The 24,419-nt window shown below is 43.9% G+C and overlaps 1 protein-coding gene across 4 annotated transcripts in view; it reads left to right on the top strand.

The window, feature by feature from the left end:
- KIRREL2 (kirre like nephrin family adhesion molecule 2) overlaps positions 1 to 23,699 on the top strand; it is a 105,917-nt gene extending 82,218 nt beyond the window's left edge. Inside the window, exons 8-15 of one of the 4 annotated variants that reach the window (XM_060783905.2) lie at positions 838 to 965; positions 1,506 to 1,632; positions 2,336 to 2,436; positions 8,291 to 8,489; positions 10,241 to 10,351; positions 14,846 to 14,955; positions 18,090 to 18,173; positions 21,899 to 23,699. In XM_060783905.2, coding sequence (XP_060639888.2) covers positions 838 to 965; positions 1,506 to 1,632; positions 2,336 to 2,436; positions 8,291 to 8,489; positions 10,241 to 10,351; positions 14,846 to 14,955; positions 18,090 to 18,173; positions 21,899 to 22,342 — 1,304 coding nt within the window. In that variant the 3' untranslated portion in view covers positions 22,343 to 23,699. Of the gene's footprint in view, positions 1 to 837; positions 966 to 1,502; positions 1,633 to 2,335; positions 2,437 to 8,290; positions 8,490 to 10,240; positions 10,352 to 14,734; positions 14,956 to 18,089; positions 18,174 to 21,898 lie in introns of all 4 variants that reach the window. The other 3 variants (XM_060783903.2, XM_067460662.1, XM_060783906.2) reach the window with 3 other exon arrangements.
- The last annotated feature ends 720 nt before the right edge of the window (positions 23,700 to 24,419 follow it).

Below are 24,419 nucleotides of genomic sequence, written 5' to 3'. Positions count from 1 at the left end.
GGCCATAGCTTCCACAATACCTGAGTCAGCCTAACCTACGACTATGTTGGCTGGAGTTGTAGGCCAAAGCCTCCAAGATTCTAAGACTAAGACTTCATGATCAGAACTGAGAACATAACCATTGGCTGACCATGAGCTGCTGCTCCTGCCTCAGCAATGCTGCCCATTATTCAGACCAGGTTTGGTCAGACACCTTGAGTTTCTATTTTCGCGTCATCTCTATTTGCATAATTGTGTTCAGAGTACTTTAGATACATTCTCTCTCACACCTTTACAGTATTGCTGCTCTGTCTGTTTCCTCACTGGAATATATCCCTATGTCATAGAAAGGGCCACTGGTGGTGCAGCGGGTTAAACCGCTGAGCTGCTGAACTTACTGACCAAAAGGTCGGCAGTTCAAATCCTAGGAGTGGGGTGAGCTCCCACTGTTACCCAGTTTCTTCCAACCTAGCAGTTCAAAAACATGCAAATGTGAGTAGATTAATAGGTACTGCTTCTGCAGGAAGGTAACGGCGCTCCATGTAATCATACCAGCCACATGACCTTGGAGGTGTCTATGGACAATGCCGGCTCTTCAGCTTAGAAATGGAGATTGTCACCACTCCTCAGAGTTGGACATGACTATTCTTAATGTCAGGGGAAACCTTTACCTTATAGAAGGGGGACTGAGGCTGAGAGATTGTCACAAGACGAGAATGACCTAATGTATCAATGGCAGAGGTGAGGTGTGAACAAATGGGGACAGGAGCTTCCTGATTCCTTTGTAGATCTGTTTCTTGAGTATTCCACTCTGGTAACGCTCAGAAATACCCCTTCCCTCCTAATGTTTTCCCACAGTTGGACCTCGCCTTATCTCTCAACCCAAGCCTTTAACTGTAGATATTGGCTCAGATGCGTCTTTCACTTGTACTTGGACTGGGAATCCACCGCTTACTTTGGCCTGGACTAAGAAGGGATCTACTGTTGTAAGTAGACTGCCATCTTTTGACAAAAATATATTATAGTAATTATAGGAACAAGTATCTAGTGAGCTAGACATCCACATTTCTAATCTCTATCCAGTTGTACCTTGCAAACCATAACAGATCTGAGATAACAAAAAATCAATTATTATCTTTTTTGGACCACAGCTCCCAAAGTTCTCCAGCCCATTTGGCCATCAACCATATGGGCTAGGAGAGTCTGGAGTCTGTAGTTTTTTAAAGTAATGCTTTCTAATCTTGACCAAAATAAAAATAAGCTAGGTGCACCATCCAGCTCCCACTGTTGTCTGTACAGAGTGAGACTTCAGTGTTTAGGGAAGGGAGAACCAGAGGTCCCCTTCATGAAATCCACAAGGGACGATTGTAGTCCGAAATTTCATTTTCCCCAGCTCGGACCAGAATCAACACCATCCTCATTGAGAAGTTCCTTTTCTCCCTTGACCCCACTTTGTCTGAAAAGAGTCAGGCAGGAAACCCTCAGTTTTCAAAGAGAGTCACAACCAAGACTTTGTGTACCAGCAGGTGCTGAGCAACGGCAACACATTGCACCTCAAAGCAGTGACACAGGAGGATGCCGGCATTTACGTCTGCAAAGCTATTGTGCCACGCATCGGAGTGGCTGAGAAGGAGGTAGCACTGGCTGTGAATGGTAAGGGGCCTAGGGTTACCTTGGGACTGCTGCAGTGGGGTTGACAAGACAGCCTCTTTGTGGCATCATGGGGAATAATATACAGTAGAGTCTTATCCGACATAAACAGCCTGACAGAATGTCGGATAAACAAAAATGTCAGATAATACGGAGTCTCCTACTGTTACCTATCTGACGTGGTGTTGGACAGCTAGAATACTAACAACAGGGTTAAAGCAAGGCAACACCTCAGGGCTAGAGTGGCCCAGCAGGAAGTGCTCGGAGGCGGAAGAGGAGCATGGAAATCACAGAGGGAAGGAGGGAGGATGCTTCCACTTCTGGTCCTGCTTCTTTTCCCCCTTTCCTTCCTCCTCTTCCTCCTCCTTGTCTTGACTTTTTCATTTATTGGGAATGGAGAGAGAGTTGGGGAGTGCTCCTTTAATTGAAGGGGAAATGTTAGAGGAAGGGGTGGGGGGTCAGATAAGAGCGTTGGATAAGACAGAATGTCGGATAACCTAAAGTCGGATAAGCGAGACTCTGCTGTAGTAGGGGATTTGTGATTCTGTGCTTAAAGTAATGAATTCACAAGCTCCATCACCTGACACTCTGCCAGGCAGTCACCTAAGCCATGGACCTGATTGTATCCTTCCAAGCCTAGCTGGGACAGGTGGGAGGAGTGGCATATGTCTTTTAGATGGTGTGTTGACAGCATTTCTGTTTCCAGGTCCTCCCATCATCAGTGCAGGGCCCAGCCAGCAGACTACAGTGGGTGCCAAGGCACGGCTGGAGTGCTTAGTGGGAAGCAGCCCTCCGCCTGACCGGATTGTGAGTGTCTCGTTGTACTACTTTGTGCAAAAAGCTCTTCCTCTTGTTTTAACCTGGTCTCTCATAATGGTGTCATCCAAGCTTGGTTGTCAACATCAGCTGTAGAGTTCAACAATTAGGGGAATGCAGGTTCTAGTCTAAAATACATCAAGTTTCTAATCTTTAAGGCATAAATAGTATTGTATATGCATACATCCTATATGATACCTGTGATCAAAATGTGCATCCTTTTTCAGTTCTGTGGCCAACACTAGGACAAAAAGGTATATTCTTCCAATTTTATTACAGTATGAACAGTAGCAACAACAACAACAATTCTTTATTGATTAGTCAATTTTGACCATATCAAAACATGCAAAACATACAAATCATACACATACAGTAAAACCATATATGAATACAAGGCATCATGGCCTACTGGCCTGTCGACCCACTCCTAAATAATTGAGCAACTACAAGATAAAGAGGTTAAAAGATTAAAAATTGATTAATTCCTTAAAATAGGGTTAGGGTGCGGGGCATGGGTAGGTAAAACTAGTGGCGTGTCCATATTAAGTTTTTAAGTTTGAGTTTTGTTGATGGCAGCAAGGTCGCCTCTCTCTGCTTCCATCTTCTCACGGATGGCCAGCGCTTTTTGGGTAAAAAGGGTCAATTTTAAGATAGAGTTTTTATCTGAACCCTGAAGGAGGATGTGCAATTTCTCCTTATTCTCTAAATGAATATGGTTCTCCAGCAGAGGCTCTAGGTAGTAAGACCGGATCCTGTTGTAGTAGGGTCATTTTAAGAAAAAATGTTCTGAGTCCTCCACTTCTGCATCTACCTCACGGCACCCACAGGTTCTCCTCATGTAGGGGATATTCTGATGTCGTCCCAACTTGGACTTAATGTCGAGCTGCTCAAATCTAGCCGGGGGAAAAAATTTCTAATATAGAGTGGAAGTATAAAAGAGAGGTAAGGTTCCATGCCCACATTACATTTAAATTTGGCCAGGTATGGAGTGGCTCTAGCTTGCGCTATGTTCGTTAGATCATTTTGTGCAGCAATGTCGAGAGCTCTTTGGTATACAATTGAGCATACATTTGCCCCAAAATTTGTTAACTCGTGGGGGGCAAAACCTAACCTACTAACTGTGTGGCCAAATCTGCTAAGCCAGGATGACCACTCTTTGTGGTTTTCTTGTTCTAGAAGGCATAGGGCTGGGAGTCTGTGTGGTTGCATTTCCCTTATTAACAGTAGCATGTATAACAGATATTTCTGACCTGCCTTTCCATTGTAAAAACAGTTGCTACATCAAATTAAAACAGGAACAGGCAGTGTGTGGCCCTTCAGATGCTGAAGTGCAACTCCTATGATCCCTTGTAACTGGCTATCTTGGTGAAAGGTACAGCCCAACAAAATCTGGAGGGCCATGTGTTGACTAAAAAGTAAAATGATAGTACATGGTAAATAAGGCATCCTTAAGAACAAAAGCAAAGCTGAATAATGTACGCTTTCTTTTGGCGTCTAAGTGGCATTATCATCTGAATATTGTTTGTGTTAGGGAAAACTACCTTGAAATATATAGCAGAGCATCCAAAAAACAAACAGGATACAAAAGTTGAGCATTCAGCTCATTAACAAGCAGAGCATGAAATGCCGTGTGATATGGCTATAAAGAATTCAGAGCTTAGGAGGCAAACATGCAGAGTCCAATCTTAAAAAATTACAAAAGGTTTATTTACAAAAATAAGAAAAAATAATGTACTCTTTCTATTGATGCTTAAATGCCGTTATCATTTAAATATTGTTTGTGGTAGGGAAAACTACCCTAAAACATATAGCAGAGCATCCAAAAACAAACAGGATACAAAAGTTGAGCATTCAGCTCATTAGCGAGCAGAGTGTGATGTGGCTGTAAAGAATTCAGAGCTTAGGAGGCAAACATGTAAGAGTCCAATCTTAAAAAATCACAGAAGATTTATTACAATAATAAGAAATAACTGCATTTCTTAATCATCAAGCACTGGGTCTGAACTACTCTAATACCCATCTCTTCTAAAGTTTCAAGAGAGGGGAAAAACTCAATCACTACATCTCTCTGATACACAAGCAGAGAGAGATCTCAAAGCACACAGAACATACTCTCCATACTAAAGTGTAAGAAGACAGAAGACAGATTCAAAAAAGGTTGCCGTAGAAAAGTATCCATTATAAACAACCAATCAGAATGAGAGGAAAGAGAGAACAAAAAGCCACATTCCCAATTGTCATTTAGGAGACATGGGGAAAAGGGAAACTCTTAGTCTATACTAATCTAACTGAACAGTTCCTTGTTGAGGACTTGAGACTTGGGCAGTGTGGGGTTGAATTCCAACAGTTTGCACTTCAGACTTTTGTTTTCCAAGGTACACAGTTACTGAGCTTGGAGTGTATGCCTTATGCCATTGTCTCTAAGAGCCATTAATAGCATCTCACCCTCCAGAAATTGTCAAACTCCTTTTTGAGAAATGGAGTGACAACTCCTCGTTGTATCCTTTTGCCATTCTGGTGCCCTCCAAATGTGTTCAGCCACAACTCCCATTTGGCTATTGGGGATGACAAGGGTTCCGATCCAATTTATTCAGGGAGTGCTAGATGAGAACAAAGGTTTTCTCCACATTCCAAACATAGCTTCACAGGGTGGGTTTAAGGTGGCTCTGGGGAAAATGCAGAGCACCGTATAGTAGGAGGTGGGGTTGGCCTTTACCAAGAGAATTTCTCTTTTTCCCTCCCTAAAATCAACAGGGCGAGACTGGAACGGACAAAATGAAGAAGTAACTATCTGTGTAGAGTTGCTAGATTTGCGGAATGTATATGTGTTGCTGAATTCAGCTTTTCTTGGCCCAGAATTTTGACATTCTCAGCTGAGGGAACACACCGTTCTGGGCTCTAATTTTTTTCCAAACAGACTAGATGAGACAACAGAAGATTTGTAATTAGTCCTGTCCTTTTTTTTCTCAAGTCATAAAGGCAACTTGGTATGGATGAAGGCTATAAAGCTTTAGGAGATTAACCTTTCTTCTCTGTGTTCTTTCTCTGGTTGAATCTTCTCATCCCACAAAATAGAGGCCATAAAAAGGCCCTTGTGGGGAGAATCTCCCAGGCAGCTAGTTTCAGGAAAGGGATTACCATTTATAACAGAGGGTTAAACTGCACAGTGCATCAATAATGTAATATGAAGCTAGACTCCTTTTCTTTCTTACTCCAAAGTAAACATGCCTGGGCCAAGCCCAGATCAAAGGCATCATGTGCAGAGATGTAATCTCTCTTTCCCTAGTTATTTTTCAAATAGATATTCTCCTACATACGCTAAAATACACTAGGGTCCCCCAGTGGTGCAGCGGGTTAAACTGCTGAGCTGCTGAACTTGCTTACTGAAAGGTTGGCGGTTCGAATCCAGGGAGCGAGGTGAGCTCCCACTGTTACGCTCAGCTTCTCCCAACCTAGCAGAAGCTGGGCGTAACAGAAGGTAAGAGTGCTCCATGCAGGCATGCCAGCCACATGACCTTGAAGGTGTCTACAGACAACGCCGGCTCTTCGGCTTAGAAATGGAGATGAGCACCATCCCCCAGAGTCGGACATGACTAGACTTCATGTCAGGGCAAACCTTTACCTTTACACTAAGATAATGAGGGATGAAAAGAGTTCTCTTGTTTGGAGCAGAATCTTCTCCTGGGTCTCCTCCTCCTTCTCTGGCTGTTGGTTGCTTCTGACTTATGGCAATCCTAAAGCAAACCTATTATGGAGTTTTCTTGGCAAGATTTATTCAGTGGAGGTTTGTTTTTGCCTTCCTCTGGGAATGAGAGAGTGTGATCTGTCCAGTATCACTCAGGCCCTATCAATGGATGCTTCCAGACAGAGATAAAACCTATACTGAAGTGGGTTTTAAAAATCCGCTTCAGCATGAGTTTTTGTCACCATAAAGTTTCCCAAACCCAGGCTTTCCCGTCAGTGTGTCTAGAAGTTATCGGGATGGCACCCAGACACCCAAAAAACCCCAAAATAAGCCCTTAAATTTTAAACAACTTACCCAGCCACCATTAAAGAACTCCTTGAGTTCTACCAGCTTGCCCCGCACTTTTGGGCCTGTCTGGAACAGCCCTAAGTTGCCATATAGAATCCTAGAATCATAGAGTTAGAAGAGACTTTGTAAGCCATCCAGTCCAACCCCCTGCCAAGAAGCAGGAAAATTACATTCAAAGCACCCCCAACAGATGGCCATCCAGCCTCTGTTTAAAAGCCTCCAAAGAAGGAGCCTCCACCACACTCTGGGGCAGAGAGTTCCACTGTTGAACGGCTCTCGCAGTTAGAAAGTTCTTCCTAATGTTCAAGTGGAATCTCCTTTCCTGTAGTTTAAATCCATTGTTTCGCATCCTAGTCTCCAGAGCAGCAGAGCACAAGTTTATTCCCTCCTCCCAATGACTTTTCCTCACATATTTATACATGGCCATCATGTCTCCTCACAGCCTTCGCTTCTTCAGGCTAAACATGCCCAGCTCTTTAAGCCACTCCTCATAGGGCTTGTACTCCAGACCCTTGATCATTTTAGTCACCCTCCCATGGACACATTCCAGCTTGTCAATATCTTACTTCAATTGTGGAGCCCAGAATTGGATACAGTATTCCAGGTGTGGTCTCAGCAAAGCGGAATAGAGGGGTAGCATGACTTCCCTGGATCTAGACACTAGACTTCTATTGATGCAGGCCAAAATCCCTATTTGAACTGCATTATAATGGTCGCCGTAGACTCCTATAATGCTAATTGAACTGCATTGGTTATATTAGTCAACATTACCATATAATCCAGTTCAATGCAGTTAATGTGCATTCAAAAACTGGATTATATGGCAGTGTAGATGGGGCCTCTGTGGGTTTCCATGGCTGAGCAGGGATATGAACCCTGTTCTGTAGAGCAATGCTAAAACCACTACCCCACACTGGCCCTTTAAAAAAAAAAAGATTCGGCTTCCCCAACTCATATATGTTGGTTTCAGTCCAGATCAGGCTGAGATGAGCTCATCTATTGAGGAGTAAAGAAGGAATTTAGACTCAGCTGGACATTAAATGTTTAATGTAGAAATGCTATTTAGCCCCCGAGAAAACAGCAAAGCAAAGAGAGGTTGAAATCTGTTTCCTTGCGCAGTACATCCTGGATACCAATCTGTTAGGACTGTGTGCAGAAATGCTTTTTAAACAGTGAAATGTAGTGCTGTGCAGAGCCTGGCAAATTATTTTTGGAACTCCAGCTCTCCAAATCAGGACAGATGATGTCCATGTTGGCTGGGGCATGATGTGAGTTGCTTTTGCCACCTCTGGCACCATGCCTCAAAAGTTTATGAGATGCTGGTAAAAAATGACATTCTGAAAAAGGCAGCTGAACGATACAAGCAAGAAATGTTTGCACGCTGCAGCAAAAGCCTGCTGACTTTGCTCCTGCCATGTCAGAATGGTCAGAGAAGGGTCGGCACATAACGTGAAGCTTTTCAATCATGCCACGAGGTGCTTGTTAACATCTGGTGAGCTATTTGTAGGCTGCAGCTGACTATGCAGATCTGACGATAATTATTATTATTATTTCTGCACCCGGACTGCAAACAGGCATAAAGAATCTGCAGTAGCATGGAGAAAATAAGCAGGTTTTTTTGCACAGTGAATTCCTCCTGCACATAATAAGCCAACCTCATGGTGGGTAATGTCACAAGTTGTGTGGCTGTTTTAAAGGTGCCTCCGTATGGCAGCTGTCACATATGTACCAGCTGGATGTTATTCACCCTTCAGGCGTCTCCCATCTGGCAAAGTGATCCTGATTCCCTTTCCTTCCTTCCCCTTGTAACAGGCCTGGGCATGGGGCGAGCGAGTCCTGGATGCCGGCTCATTGGACCGTTTCACAGTGGACACCGTGGTGACGGACCAAGGGGTGCTCTCGGCTTTGCTGATTGACCCGACGCATGACGACGATTTTGCGCTCCCCTACAACTGCACAGCTTGGAACCGCTTTGGTGCCCGCTCTGCCGCAGTCAGCCTGCGCCGACAAGGTGAGGCTCCCAAAATATTTTCTCAGGAGCCTTTGAGATGTCCTTCATTTTTTTCATCTTTCTCATCCTGGTGCTTTCCAGTTTTCTCTGATTTTTTTTTTCATGTCAGGAGTGACTTGAGAAAATGCAAGTCACTTCTGGTGTGAGAGAATTGGCCGTCTGCAAGGATGTTGCCCAGGGGATGCCCAGATATTTTGATGTTTTTCCAGCCTTGTGGGAGGCTTCTCTCATGTCCCTGCATGGGGAGCTGCAGCTGACAGAGGGAGCTCATCCACGCTTTCCCTGGATTCGAACCTCCAACCTGTCAGTCTTCAGGAGCTCACGGTGGCACAGTGGGTTAAACGCTTGTGCCGGCAGTTTTCTCTGATGACAACCTCCATCATCCAGATGCCAACTGGAGATAATGAAAAGGTCATCAGTCTCCAACAGGGGCAGCAGTTGGATAAGATTGTCCAAGATCCAATAATTTAATGTTACAAAGCCTGTGGACATGTACTGAAATTGTAGAATATTCTTCTCCAGTTTTAAATCCCAGTAGAAGCTCCCGGCGGCGCAATGGGTTAAACCGTTGTGCTGGCAGGACTGCGGACTAAAAGGTTGGTGGTTTGAATCCAGAGAGTAGGTTGAGCTCTCATCTGTCAGCTCCAGCTTTTCATGTGGGGTTGTGAGAGAAGCTTCCTATAGGATAGTAAAACATCAGGGCGCCCCTTAGATTGAATCCAGGGAGCGGGATGAGCTCCCATCTGTCAGCTCCAGCTTCTCATGCAGGAACATGAGAGAAGCCTCCCATAGGATGCGAAAACATTCAGGCATCCCTTCTGTTTGAATCCAGGGAGCAAGTGAGCTCCTGTCTGTCAGCTCCAGCTTCCCATGCGGGGACATGAGAGAAGTCTCCCACAGGATGGTGTCCCCTGGGCAGTGTCCTTGCCGACGGCCAATTGCCTCATACCAGAAGTGAATTGTAGTTTCACAAGTTGTTCTGGACACGGAAAAAAAATCCCAACACCCTTTTCTATTATGTTTTCCATATGATTTTAAATCCTTGGGGCAATGACCTGTACTTTCATTTCATGTAAAGCACTATGTGAACAGATGATTCTTTGTATCAGGGATGGGGATTATGTGGCACTCCAGATGTTGTTGGACTAGAGCTTTCCGCATTCCTCACCATCGACTACAGTCCCTGGAATTTGGAGTCCAACAACATTTTGCAGGCCATATGATTCCCATCCCTGCAATATATATATTAGGTTCTTGTGGGTTTTTTCGGGCTATAGGGCCATGTTCTAGAGGCATTTCTCCTGACGTTTCGCCTGCATCTATGGCAAGCATCCTCAAAGGTAGTGACCTCACTACCTCTGAGGATGCTTGCCATAGATGCAGGTGAAACGTCAGGAGAAATGCCTCTAGAACATGGCCCTATAGCCCGAAAAAACCCACAAGAACCTAGTGATTCTAGCCATGAAAGCCTTCGCCAATACAATATATATATTGAATGCTTGCTCTTGCCCTGTTTCTGCCAAAGTTGGAGTGGAGAGATCTAGATTTGAAATGAATCACTTCAAACCAAACAGCTCTTTTGAGCAAATCACCATCCCTCAGCGTAACCTGTCCTGCAGGGATGGTGTGGTGGTGCAGCAGGATAAAAGCCATTGTCAGTTGCTCTAAATGCTTTGAAGGATGGCTAGGCTTACAGAAAAAGTGGATAAAAGGAATTTGCAATAACCCAGCAATGAATTGTGTCCCTGCAGAGGTCTGGTCGGTCATGATTTTGGGCGCCATGTCGGCCTCTGGGGTTGCTGCTCTCCTGATCCTGGTTGTCTTTGCCTCTCTCTGCTATCGGCGCAAGCACTGCAGAAAAGGTGAGGACTCCTGCCGTTCCCTCTGCTCCTTCCTCCCCCCGTTTTGCAGGCTCTTCTCTATTAGAAGTGCACCTGGAGGGCTAAATGGAGCCTAGCAATTCTGCAATGGCAGCAAAGCACGTGCCCTGTGTTTCAAAGCAGCCGACAATGTGTGCGCTCACTGAAACAGCACGCAGTGGGGAGGAGCGGGAGGCTGTAGAGCTGCTGGGTTGAGGTCAGGTCCCCGCAGGGGTTTTCTCTGCCTCCACCAAAGAGGGACCACAGTGCAGCATAAGGCACACTGCAGAAGTTTCCTGGAATATTTATTTATTTGTTATTTATTGATTTACAACATTTATTTGCCGCCCTTCTCACCCCGAAGGGGACTCAGAGCGGCTGACAAGATATATATATATATAAATACAATCTATATATATAAAAATGCTCTGTGCGTAATGCGTACCTTAAAAACAAAAGAACTAATGAACAAAATCACACCAAATTTAGCAACAAAACGTCTTACAACACAAGGAGTGACCATCACTCAAAACATTATGATTTTGTCATTTGAGAGTTGTAGTTGGTAGTTAGCTGGTAGTTGCTAACGATGGAATTGAACCAAACTTGGCACACAGGACTCCTCTGACCAACAGAAAACACTAGAAGGGTTTAGTGGGTATTGACCTTGAGTTTGAGAGTTGTAGTTCACCTACATCTAGATAGCACTGAGGACTCAAAACAATGATGGATCTGGACCAAACTTGGCACAAATACTCCATATGCCCAAATGTGAACATAGATGGAGTTTGGGGGAAATAGACCTTGACATATGGGAGTTGTAGTTACTGGGATTTATAGTTCACTTACAATCAGGGAGCATTCTGAACCCCACAAACGACAGAATTGGGGCAAACCTCCCACACAGAACCCCCATATTTAAGACCATCCAGTCCAACCCCCTTCACCAGGACAAGAAAACGTAATCAAAGCCCTCCTGACAAAGAGCCATCCAGTCATAGATATAGATAGATATATACGATTCACACACACATATATGTATATGACGGATATAGTATCATAGATTTGAAAGGGACCTCTAAAGAAGGACAATTATATGTTGCATGTTCCAGATTAGGCAAACCAGACAATCTCTACATCAACACTACAACTATATTGTACTATACCATTATATTGTAATATTATTAGTAATATTACATTTAATTTAAATATATAATTATAATATCATGTTATTATTAGTAGTATTATATTGTATTACATTATAATATTATCAATATTATATGTATATACAATATATTATATTACGTTATATTATATTATATTATAAGCACAGTGCAGGAGACAAGATGGAACTGCCTTCCTGTCCCCTCTCTTCACTCTTATCTCAGAGCAGCGGTTGGTGCTGAATGGGGGGGGGGGGGCTCCCAATTGATGACACTGGAGGCAAGATGGAACTGCCTCTCTTCATTATAATATCATATTATTACTATTATATTGTATTACATTATAATATTATAAATATTATTTGTATATATACAATATATTATATTATATTATATTATATTATATTATATTATATTATATTATATTATATTATTAGTATAGCACAGGAGATAAGATGGAACTGTCCCCCTGGCCCCCTCTCTCTTCACTCTGGCCCAGTGCAACAGTTGGTGCTGCAGGGAGGGGTCCCCAACTGATGACATATGCAGGAGACAAGATGGAACTGTCCTCTGGCCCCCGCTCTTTTTTTGCGAATGTCTCCCCAATTTCAGAGGCTTCCGAACACAGGGTTGGCTCAAGACATTTTGTTGCCTGAGGCGGAAGAGCAAATGAGCCCACACACACATATATATGCTTTCAAGTCAAGGTGCATAGCACCCAAAGACAGCCAAATTCTTTTGGCACAGGAGGCAGAAAATCCCACAAGCATATCTTCCCACTCCTGGCACCAAAAATGCAACAATGACAAATTAAATCACTCACAATTACGCTGGTCTTTTGTGACATCCAAAATCTGCTGCCTGGGGGTAGTTGTCTTCTTCTGCCTAATAATGTGAGACCAGCCATGTTGGAAAAAAAGCCTCTTAGCCTAGAGAACTACTGCCAGGCAGATTAGACAAGGGGCAGGAGACTAATTAGCTAGCCAGTAATTACGCAGTCGTTAGCTAGTAAATTGTTGATTGCTCAATAAGATATAAACAGTGTGAAATTAAACCAGAGATTGGAAACCGCTTTCTTTCCCCTGCAGTTCCTTGAACCCCCAACCAGTGTGGCCAGTGGCTATGCTGATTGGAGGGTTCTGGAAGTTGCCCAAAAAGTAACTTTACCATTTCTAAACCAGAACAAAGAATTATAGAGCAAGATGTTAATTGGCTAAGCGAGCAAAGCCAAAGGGTGTGTTCACCAGTGCTTTGTCTTCATCCTGGAAAGAAGTGATGAGTGGAATGCCGCAGGGTTCCATCCTGAGCCCGGTTCGGTTCAGCATCTTTATTAATGACTTAGATGAAAGGTTAGAAGGCACGATCATCAAGTTTGCAGACAGCACCAAATTGGGAGGGATTGCCAATACCCCAGAAGACAAGAGCAGAATTCAAAACGATCTTAACAGACTATAGAGAGGGGCCAAAACTAACAAAATGAAGTTCAACAGGGACAAATGCAAGATACTCCACTTGCTACTTCATCACACTAGAGAATGAATCTACTTTAAATCTGGTTTCTGCCTCTTGCAGAATTCTGGGCTTTGTAGTTTAGGGAGGCTGTTAAAGGCTCCTCCCTAAACTACAAACCCCAGAATTCTGCAATAGGCAGCAACCAGATTTAAAGTGGATTCATTCTCTTGTGTGATGAAGCCCTTAGGCAGAAAAAAATTAAATGCAAACATACAGAATGGGGGACCCCTGGCTCAACATCAGTATGTGTGAAAAAGATCTTGGAGTCCTCGTGGACAACAAGTTAAACATGAGCCAACAATGTCATGCAACAGCAAAAAAAAAAGCCAATGGGATTTTGGTCTGCATAAACAAAAGTATAGTGTCTAGGGCCAGGGAAGGAGAGAAAGCTAAGAGGAGACATGATAGCCATGTATAAATATGTGAGGGGAAGTCATAGGGAGGAGGGAGCGAACTTGTTTTCTGCTGCCCTGGAGACTAGGACAACAAGAAAGGAGATTCCATCTGAACATTAGGAAGAACTTCCTGACTGTGAGAGCTGTTCAGCAGTGGAACTCTCTGCCCTGGAGTGTGGTAGAGGTTCCTTCTTTGGAAGCTTTTAAACAGAGGCTGGATGGCCATCTATTGTGGGGGGGGGGGGGGGGCTTTCAATGCAGTTTTCCTCCTGCTTTGGCAGGGGGTTGGACTGGATGGCCCATAAGGTCTCTTCCAGCTCTATGATTCTATGATTCTAAGTCATGCTACCCCTCTATTCTGACTTGGTCAGACCACACCTGAAATACTGTGTCCAATTCTGGGCACTTCAATTGAACGGAGATGTTGATAAGTTGGAATGTGTCCAGAGGAGGGCGACTAAAATGTTCAAGGCTCTGGAGAACAAGCCCTATGAGGAGCGGCTTAAAGAGCTGGACATGTTTAGCCTGCAGAAGAGAAGGCTGGGAAGAGACATGATAAGGGCCGTGTATAAATATGTGAGGGGAGGTCATAGGGAGGAGGGAGCAAGCTTGTTTTCTGCTGCCCTGGAGACTAGGACGCGGAGCAATGGCCTCAAACTACAAGAAAGGAGATTCCACCTGAACATTAGAAAATACTTCCTGACTGTGAGAGCTGTTCAACAGTGGAACTCTCTCTGCCCAGGAGTGTGGTTGAAGCTCCTTCTTTAGAGGCTTTTAAACAAAGGCCCGGTGGCCATCTGTTGGGGGTGCTTTGAATGCGATTTTCCTACTTCTTGGCCCACGAGGTCTCTTCCAACTCTATGATTCTATCTCTCCTAAGTATATCCTTAGTCAAGGAATATGTGGTTGATCCCAGAACTGATCCTTTTGCACAATTATTATAAATATGTATGGGTTTTTTTATACTTTTCTGGTCCTTGAAGGAGTCCAAAATGGTTACTTTTGAGTTACTTCTAGAAAAACATATCTGAATGTAGCAGAAGCAAATCGCAGCGTGAACCACACTTAAATAATGTGATATTCCTCTCCTTCCAATCCCCTATTAACTTAACATGTAGAACAGAAGTGCAATTATAACTCATTAACTTGGAATCATAATGTGTTGGTCTATTATTTGTAATTTTAAGTAATGTGTTCTTTAGCCAGTTACCTTTGAGCTCTGATGTAGGTTATGTGTGAGGCTTTTTTGTCCAAAAACGATGAGAGAGTTGGGTGCATCTTCCCTCATTACCTTCGTATCTACATCCATACACAAGCCCAGCTATCTCCCGGGTCTGAAGCCATCATCCTTCATCCCTGCATGTGGAGTCATAGACAACGGAGAGAGCCATTCAATGCCTATATCTGTCCATCTGTCTGTCCTGCAGCCAAGCGCGGAACACAGCTCTCCAAGGCAGACATCTTAGTGCAGATCACAACGACAGAGAGTAGCCCCAGCAGGCCAAGCGAGGCAGAAGACGATGGCAAGGAGCCCATGGTGAGTCGAGCCAACGGCCCAGTGTGTTTTGCTCAAAATGACCGACCATTCCATATATCCCATACACAGTATTCTGCTGCCTTCCAGGGTAGAAAACCATTGATCTTCCAAATTTTTGGATGCCAACTGTGGACAACCAGTGTATGATATTTTTTTAAAATGCAAAGGGGATTTCTAGCAAAATGTTGCAGAGTGGGATGCTGCAGTTCAGGGTTTCAGGAGGCCATGTCCTAATCCAAGATGCTTCATTCCATTCATCTCATCCTTGGCTTTCTCTTTCCCAGACTGCCTCTCATTCCATGCCCATGCTTAGTCTTCAGAGCTTGGGAAAAGGACATTCCAACCCACAAGTCAATGGGCCTATTGGCTGAAGGATTCTGCTAACTGTAGTCTCAAAAGTTACTTTTCCAAGCTTTGCTCATTGAGTTGTGTTTTTGTTTTCCTGAGGGCTTTTTTTAAAAGTCTACAAACATTTGCTTTGTCTGCATTGCTAAGCCTAATAATTCCCCTCTTGCATGTGAATCTGAAAGGTGGCGGGATCATTGTTTGTAGAATGAATTCAGTATTATTAGGATATAATATGACCTCAGAGATAGTGCCCACACTGGCTGATTGCTTCGTTCCCCAGTAAATTTTTGTTAACATTTAAAAAGAAAGACATCTAAGCTAGCAGCCATTGTATTCCTCCATCTACTCTCCTTAATCTGGTAGATATTTCTTTCCGTCCTTAATCTGGCACCCTCTCATTATTTTGGACCTTCAATTCTGGCCAGATGTGGAAAGATCATGTAAGTTGTCATCTAAAACATCTGGATGGCACGAGGCTGGGGAAATCTGCTCCAAACAATGTATTCCTCCTTTTTTCTAGTTGAAACACCATGCCTAAATACTATCTCACTTTAATGTGGTACCTATTTATCTACTCACATTTGTTTTCGAACTGCTAGGTAGGCAGAAGCTGGGCTAAAGGTCAGGAGCTTACCCAGACTTGGGCTTCAAACTGTCAACCTTCCAGTTGGCATGATTTATTGCAGCTGCTGGTTAACCTGCTGTACTAAAGCCCGGCCCCAATATAACTATTTTTTATAACTATTCTAGCAGAATGAAATAGGAACAGTATTTTTATTCCACTCTTCTCACCCCAAAGGGGACTCAGGACAGATCACAAAACACATATACGGCAAACATTCACTGCCGATTATACAATGACAAAACAGACAATATTATTATTATTATTATTATTATTATTATTATTTCGCACATTTCTACCCCGCCCTTCTCAACCCCCGAGGGGGGACTCATGGCGGCTTACAAAGGCACAATTCGATGCCAGCATAAACTTAACAATGGATAAAACATGTAAACAGCAATAGATAGAGGTATATATAGGCTTTCCCATCTTTCAGTATCTTGGAGGCTGTGCTTGGTTCCGGCCATGGGAGGGTGTTGTTGCTCCATCTCCCTGTCTAAGAGCTTTCTTTGTTTGTAAACTTCCTCCTTTTTCTGATAGAAACGCTGTGCCCAAATACCTCTCCGCTTTAACACAGTACTTATTTATCTACTCACATTTGTTTTCAACTGCTAGATAGGCAAAAGCTGGGCTAAAGGTCAGGAGCTCACCCTGACCCAGCAGGTTAACCACTAACTGCAATCAATCTTGCCAACCCTTCCAGTTGGCAAGATTGATTGCAGCTAGTGGTTAACCTGCTGTGCTTAAGCCCGGCCACAATAGAACTATTTTTATAACTATTCTAACAGGGTGAATAATAATAATAATAATAATAATAATAATAATAATAATAATCTGTATTATACTGTCCTATCTCCCCAAAGGGAATCAGGGCAGTTTCCAACATTTAAGGCAAACATTCAATTGCCAGAAAGAAACCATACTGACAATTACATCAAATGGGTTGTTGTAGGTTTTTTGTTGTAGGCCATGTTCTAGAAGCATTCTCTCCTGACGTTTTGCCTGCATCTAAGGTTGTGAGGTCTGAGGATACCTGCCATAGATTCAGGCAAAACGTCAGGAAAGAATGCTTCTAAAACATGGCCATACAGCCCGAAAAACCTACAACAACCCAGTGATTCTGGCCATGAAAGCCTTCGACAATAAATTACATCAAAATAAACACATCCGACCATATAACACAACCTAAAATGATGAGAAAGGAACAAACCTTTTAAATCTCTCCAGACTGTTTGTAATTTGATATATTTTTTTGTTGTGTCAGGAGTGACTTGAGAAACTGCAAGTCGCTTCTGATGTGAGAGAATTGGCCGTCTGCAAGGACGTTGCCCAGGGGACGCCCGGATGATTTTGATGTTTTTATCATCCTTGTGGGAGGCTTCTCTCGTGTCCCCGCATGAAAAGCTGGAGCTGATAGAGGGAGCTCATCCGCCTCTCACCGGATTCGAACCTGCGACCTGTCAGTCTTCAGTCCTGCCGGCACAGGGGTTTAATCCAATTTGATAAACTTGCACCATTGTGTCTCTTTATGTTAGGTCCTACAATATTGTATCATAAGCGAGAGAAGGGCAGCTTACAGTGAGAGAAATAATGCTTTAGCAGATCCTGTTGAAAGGATGGTTTTTAAAAATCATTGCAATCCCGAAATGTTGCCATGTTTAGAGTTACAACTGCCCAGTTCCATGTATGTAAGGCATTGAATTTTGGCATAATTTTTGTAAACCGCTTTGAGTCCCATCAGGGATGAGAAAAGCGATATATAAATATTGTAAATAGATGAATAATAAATAAATTCTCCTTTCCCCCAGTTTTTCATTTTCTAGTGCCTTACAAGTCAGGATTCTTCTAGCCACTAAGACGTCTCCATCTTTATTATGTTATATTGGGACTCCACCTGGGAAGAGATATGAAGGTTTTTCCACTTCCCCCAACACTGCAATTCCCCTAAGCCTGCTGATTCCTCCTCCCTCAATCTTCCATTCACACAATACATTGCCCCACAAAAGAACAATTCCAGGCTAAGAGAGACGGAGATCCCATTCTGGATCTCCATGGTCTCATCTAGTTTGGCCCCAATGGACCCAACGAGCCCGCACTGGGCCAAGAGGCTTTGTCTGTATGGTGCTCACCTTTCCCTCCCCCCCACCCCTCCATCTACCTCCAGGCCACCAGCAGCGAGTCTCCAGCTACATCCCATACTGAGCACAGCGAAATCCTGGAGGATGACGAAGGGAGCCAAGAGCTGAAGGTGAGCTCAGCTGGAGCTGTGAAGGAGGGCTTGACCACGCATTGGCCCTCGCTTCTTTTGATCGAAATCTTTCAGAGCTTGGGAAAGTGAGCTGGCTGGCTTAGGGATTCTGGGAAAACAAATCCAAAAGGAGAACTTTTCTAACCTCTGGCTATAGACACAGAGATCTTGAATAGATATGCTCAAAGGTCTGTTTGAAGGGCTTTCGAAAACACACTCGTAAAATGCCCCCTAGAGTTTCCTAAGACTATAAACCTTCTCAATCATACAAAAGATCCGATTTTACAGACCAATACTGATGAACTGCGACTCCCATCATCCTTCACCAGGTGCAGTTTTAGTAGGGACTGATGGGACCTGGAGTCCAACAACTTCAAGAGAAAACACACTCGTAAAATGCCCCCTAGAGTGTCCCAAGACTATAAGCTTTCTCAATCATTCAAAAGATCTGATTTTACAGACCAATACTGATGAACTGCGACTCCCATCATCCTTCACCAGGTGCAGTTTTGGTAGGGACTGATGGGACCTGGAGTCCAACAACTTCAAGAGAAAACACACTCGTAAAATGCCCCCTAGAGTGTCCCAAGACTATAAACTTTCTCAATCATTCAAAAGATCTGATTTTACAGACCAATACTGATGAACTGCGACTCCCATCATCCTTCACCCGGTGCAGTTTTGGTAGGGACTGATGGGACCTGGAGTCCAACAACTTCAAGAGAAAACACACTCATAAAATGCCCCCTAGAGTGTCCCAAGATTATAAACTTTCTCAATCATTCAAAAGACCTGATTTTACAGACCAATACTGATGAACTGCTACTCCCATCATCCTTCACCAGGTGCAGTTTTGGTAGGGGCTGATGGGAAATGGAGTCCAACAGCTTCAAGAGGGCCATATCACCACCAGCTCTGTCATACAGGTCCCGTCATTTGTAAACTGCCCACCATCCAAAAAACAACAACCATAGACACTGGGTTGTTGTGAGTTTTCCGGACTGTATGGACATGTTCCAGAAGCATTCTCTCCTGACGTTTCGCCTGCTATTATGGCAGGCATCCTCGGAGATTGTGAGGTCTGTTGGGGTTTATATATCTGTGGAGTGTCCACGGTGGGAGAAAGAACTCTTGTCTGTTTGAGATAGGTGAGAATGTTGTAACTGGTCACCTTGATTAGCACTGAATAGCCTAGCAGTTTCAAGGTCTGGCTTCTTACTGCTGGAGGAATCCTTTGTTGGGAGGTGATTAGCTAGCCCTACTTGTTTCTTGTCTGGATGTTGTTCTTTATTTACTATTATGATTTTAGAGGTTTGTTTAATACTGGTAGCCAGATTTTGTTCATTTTCATGGTTTCTTCCTTTCTTTCGAAATTGTCCACATGCTTGTGGATTTCAGTGGCTTCTCTGTGTTGTCTGACATGGTAGTTATTAGAGTAGTCCAGCATTTCTGTGTTCTCCCAGAAACAGGAGTGTTTCTGTTCTCCCAGAAACAAAGGATTCCCCCAGGCAGTAAGAAGCCAGACCTTGAAACTGCTAAGCTATTAAATGCTAATCAAGGTGGCCATTTGCAACATTCACACTTGCCTCAAATAAACAAGAGTTCTTTCTCCCACCCTGGACATTATACAGATATATAAACTCCATTTTCCTAGTTTCCAACAGACCTCACAACCTCCGAGGATGCCTGCCATAGATGCAGGCGAAATGTCAGGAGAGAATGCTTCTGAAACATGGCCATACAGCATGGAAAACTCACAACAACCCAGTGATTACGGCCATGAAAGCCTTTGACAATACAACCTTAGATACCTTTAAAAAGCAAGCAAGAAGGTTACATAGCGAGAGCCAGATTTCTACTATTTGTGTCTGGTATCTGATACACTTCTTCAGAATATGGAAGTTCCATTGTTAAATCTCTGTTCATACATTACTTTCCTGGAGAATAAGTCTATTTTTTTTTATATTCATCTCTGATAGCAGCCATTGCCATACCATTTGCCGATTGCTTCTGTATGTTAATTATGTGCTTAACGTCATCATGCAGCAAACATTTTATCATGCATCCTTTACATATTTCCCCTTTCATCCTCAAAGGATCTCAGAGTAGTGAACATAGATAGTCCAATGCTGTTCTAACTGCAGAATGCTGCCTCCCTCCTTCTTCTCCCTCCTCGGAGTAAATCAGTTTGAGAGTTAGGGCTGATTGCAGATGAAGAGCTCCTCGCACCGCATGCTCGATGATTCCACTTTTAACTGCCATGGTTCGGTCCTATACAATCCTGGCATTTTTAGTTGGGAGAGGCACTAGAACTCTCTCGCTGAAAATTGTGACTATCCTTCCCTGAATAGCTAGTCCTGCTATGGCAGTTAAACTAGAGTAATGGCACTACAGATGTGCGAAATTGCCCTGCCGTTCGAAAGTCGTAATGAGACCATTCCATCATTTCCTCCTTAACTTTCTTTTACTGGGGAAAGAGTTGGGAAAAAAGAGGTTGGAAAACGTGGAAAGGTCTTAAGTACACTATGATGATATCCGGACCCTGCTGTAAAAAAAATCTATGAATGAGGTAGGGTGATTGTACAACAAGAAGCACAACATGACAATAAGCTTTGAACCTGCACATGCTGTGTGCTAACTCAACATGTTATAGAGCAGGCATGGGCAAACTTTGGTCCTTCGGGTGTTTTGGACTTCAACTCCCACAATTCCTAACAGCCGATAGGCTGTTAGGAATTGTGGGAGTTGAAATCCAAAACACCTGGAGGGCCGAAGTTTGCCCATGCCTGCTATATAGAGATGAGGAATGTGTGGCCCTTCATAAGTTGGAACTGCAACTCCCTCAGACTATAATACTGATTACCAGTATACTAACCCTAAAATCAAAACAGTAAATAAAGAATGACACTCAAAAACAGGGGAATTCCAGACAAGAAACAATCAGGGCCAGCTAATCACCTCCCAAAAAAGGATTCCCCCAGGCAGTAAGCAGCCAGATCTTGAAGCTGCAAGGCCATTCAGTGCTAATTAAGGTGGCCAACAGCAACATTCACATCTGCCTTAAACATATGAGAGTTCTCCCACACTGGATGTTCCACAGATATATAAACCCCACTTCCCTAGTTTCCAACAGACCTCACAACCTCTGAGGATGGCTGCCATAGATGCAGGAGAAACATCAGGAGAGAATGCTCCTGGAACATAGCCATACAGCCCGGAAAACTCACAATAACCCAGTGATTCCAGCCATGAAAGCGTGACAGTTTCAAGGTCTGGCTTCTTACTGCCTTTGTTGGGAGGTGATTTCTCCCACCCTGCATGTTCCATAGATATATAAGCCCCATTTTCTTAGTTTCCAACAGACCTCACAACCTCTGAGGATGCATGCCATAGATGCAGGTGAAACGTCAGGAGAGAATGCTTCAGGAACATGGCCATACAACAACCCATTCATAAGATGGGTTGCTGTATAACATCTGGAGATTCACATATTCATCATCCCTATGGCACACAGTGGTGCACAACTTGTGGCCCCAGAGCACCCAGAATTCCTGACCATTAAACAAGCTGGCTAGTGCTTCTGGGAGTTGGAGTTGGAGGTCCAAACACGTGGAGGGCCACAAGTTGTGCACCACTGCACTAACCACACTGTTAAAGAGATCCTCATGCTCTTCCTATGACTGGCTTGACTGCCATTTTAATCTTCTTCTTTTTTTTGGCCTTAGGATCCCACCAACGGTTACTACAAGGTCCGCGCACATGAAGAACCATGTTTGGGGAGCAGCTTCTCTGAATATACGCCAGCCCCCCGGCCTTTGTTTGGGGCGACCTCTCTGTACCCTTCGGCGGGACCAGTGCAACCCAAACTGTACGAATATACTCACCGTTACACCTTGGGCACACCTGGTTCCCGCTCAGCCTACGACCCCCACGAGCGGCTTTTCCCCCAGGAAAGCATGTACAGTGGGGCTGCCTACCTCACTGCCCCTTACAGCCGGGCTTTCACAAGTTACGTCAAACCAAGCAACTATGAGAAAGCGGAGAGTGGGTATGAGCAGTCCGACCAGGCCAGCAAGGCCTCCGGCTGCTCGCGCTTCTCCTATACCTCCTTGTCCCAACAGTCTGACTATGGGCGGCCGGCCCAGCAACGCATGCAGACCCACGTATGACTCGGACGTGGCCCCCGCCAAACACCTTTCGCCTTCAGAAGTGGGGAAGAACAGGGAACAGATATTCACTTGGATGTGTTGACTTCAAGCGGCCAAGTGAGAGACTTCATATCCTCAACCTCATCCTGAGCGGATGCCACTTTGGGAGAAGATGGCACCAAAACTGGCAGAGACAGCCAAGAGCCAACTTGCCATCTTCCAACTGGGTTCAAGTCCATCTTGCTGAGACTATGAGGAAACCAATAGAAACTCTTTTTCTTCATGTCAGCGCATGAAAGTGGACTAAAAGTGGCAAAGAGTGTGGTTCTCTGAAACTATGAAAAGGCTCCTCCTGGATCATGGGGAATGAGGTGCCTTGTAAGGAGAGAATCCGAGTGGTGGCTAATGTTGGTAGTCAGGATGAGGGGAAGCGTCAGCATAAAGAAGCCAATGGGCACTCGATATAGTGCTCGACACGGTGCTCCAACCACCTCTGCGGTGGGACAATGTGATACTTGTTATTGGTTCCCCCATAGCGTTGCCCCAAGGCTAGTCTCCTGCCATAAAGGCAAAACTATCCTAATATCGCATGATCCTGGGAAATCTCTAAGCATGGGCGCTAGTGCTTGCATTTTAATTTTTTCCTGGCTTGATGCTGTGGTTTTAAATGATTTCCTTCTTTCCTCCTCTTTAGTAGGGATACTTCTGGATGGATACAAAATATGACTAGATTCCCCATTAATAACAATAGTAATAATATAAAACGGAACAAGTGGCACACCGCTTTCTAATGGAAAGGGACTTGCACCACACAAAGCTGATCAGGAGGTGGCATCCGTGTACTGTTCAATATTTATGCCACTCGAAGACCCAAAAGGACTCCTCCGGTGCCGCTGTTCAAATGAAAGGATTATTCCACGGACTAAAATCCAATTTTTAAAAAACCTAAGGGCAGAGCATGGGAGAAAACAAGGAGCCAAAAACTGATGAGATCAGGTTATTTCATTTGTGCGTGTCCATGTGTGCGTTGGATTTTTTTTTTAACATAAGTTATTCCTTGTTATTACTTTTTTTTTTCGCCTTAAGCATATTTCTCTGCTGTTGGATGTTTTTTGACATGCTTGCTTTGATATTTCCAGAATCACTGGGGTGGGTTTAGTTTTTTGCTTTGGGGTTTGTTTGTTCTCGGATTTTTAAACTTTTTTTTTTTGCTTTTTGCTTTTTTAGCATCTTTTTTAAAAGAATGGGACTTTACTTTGGCACACAACGAACATGCCTGTTTTGAGGGTGTGGCGCTTTCTGTAAGATGAGGGAGAAATTGTAAATGGATTGCCTACTGCAGAATTCAAATATTTATATTTACTTTGAAAAAGTGGAAGTAGAATGATGCTTCATTATTTCAACTTGAAGAAAGGCAAAAACACAAGACATAATTCTGCAATGTTTCTCAAGATGGGCTTCGGGACACCGGGGGTGGGGGATCACGAGGGGGTGTTAGAGGGGTCACCAAAGACCATCAGAAAACATATATTTCTGATTGTCTTAGGAACCCTTTTGGCAGAGAATGCTGAAAATTTCACCACCAGTCCTTCTCTTCCTTTTTGGAAACAGGGGGTGAATCCTCCCACTAAAAGCCCTCCTCCGCTGTGATTGGCCAACCTCACAACCAAGGAGAGGGCTGTTTCTGAGATTCCAAGCAGGGGAGGGGAGAGCAAGTGTGCCCGGCACATGGCAGCGTGGTGCATGTGTGTGGGGCGAGGGAGAGTGTGCAAGGCTGGAGGGAGGTTCACGCCAGAGAGTCCCTTCAAGGCATGGGGGTTCTGAAGACCACCAAGTAGCTTCAGAATATAAATCTGTTAGCAACAATGTACTGTGTTTACAGTGGACTCTACAGAAAATGCTTCAGCTGTACATCATAAATAACTGATTTATTATCACTGTTATATTTTATACCTATTTTATATACATATATACCTGAGATCCCATACTGTCACGTTGCCAGGGCTCTGCTGTTATTTCCAGCAGAGGTGAATCAAACAAAAACCCAGTTTGATATAAAACAGTTTAATTAAAACAGCATTTACTTGCTGGCTGTTTT

This window comes from Anolis sagrei, chromosome X (assembly GCF_037176765.1).
Source record: "Anolis sagrei isolate rAnoSag1 chromosome X, rAnoSag1.mat, whole genome shotgun sequence".
Lineage (NCBI taxonomy): Eukaryota > Metazoa > Chordata > Lepidosauria > Squamata > Dactyloidae > Anolis > Anolis sagrei.
This window is presented reverse-complemented; position numbering and strand designations above follow the sequence as displayed.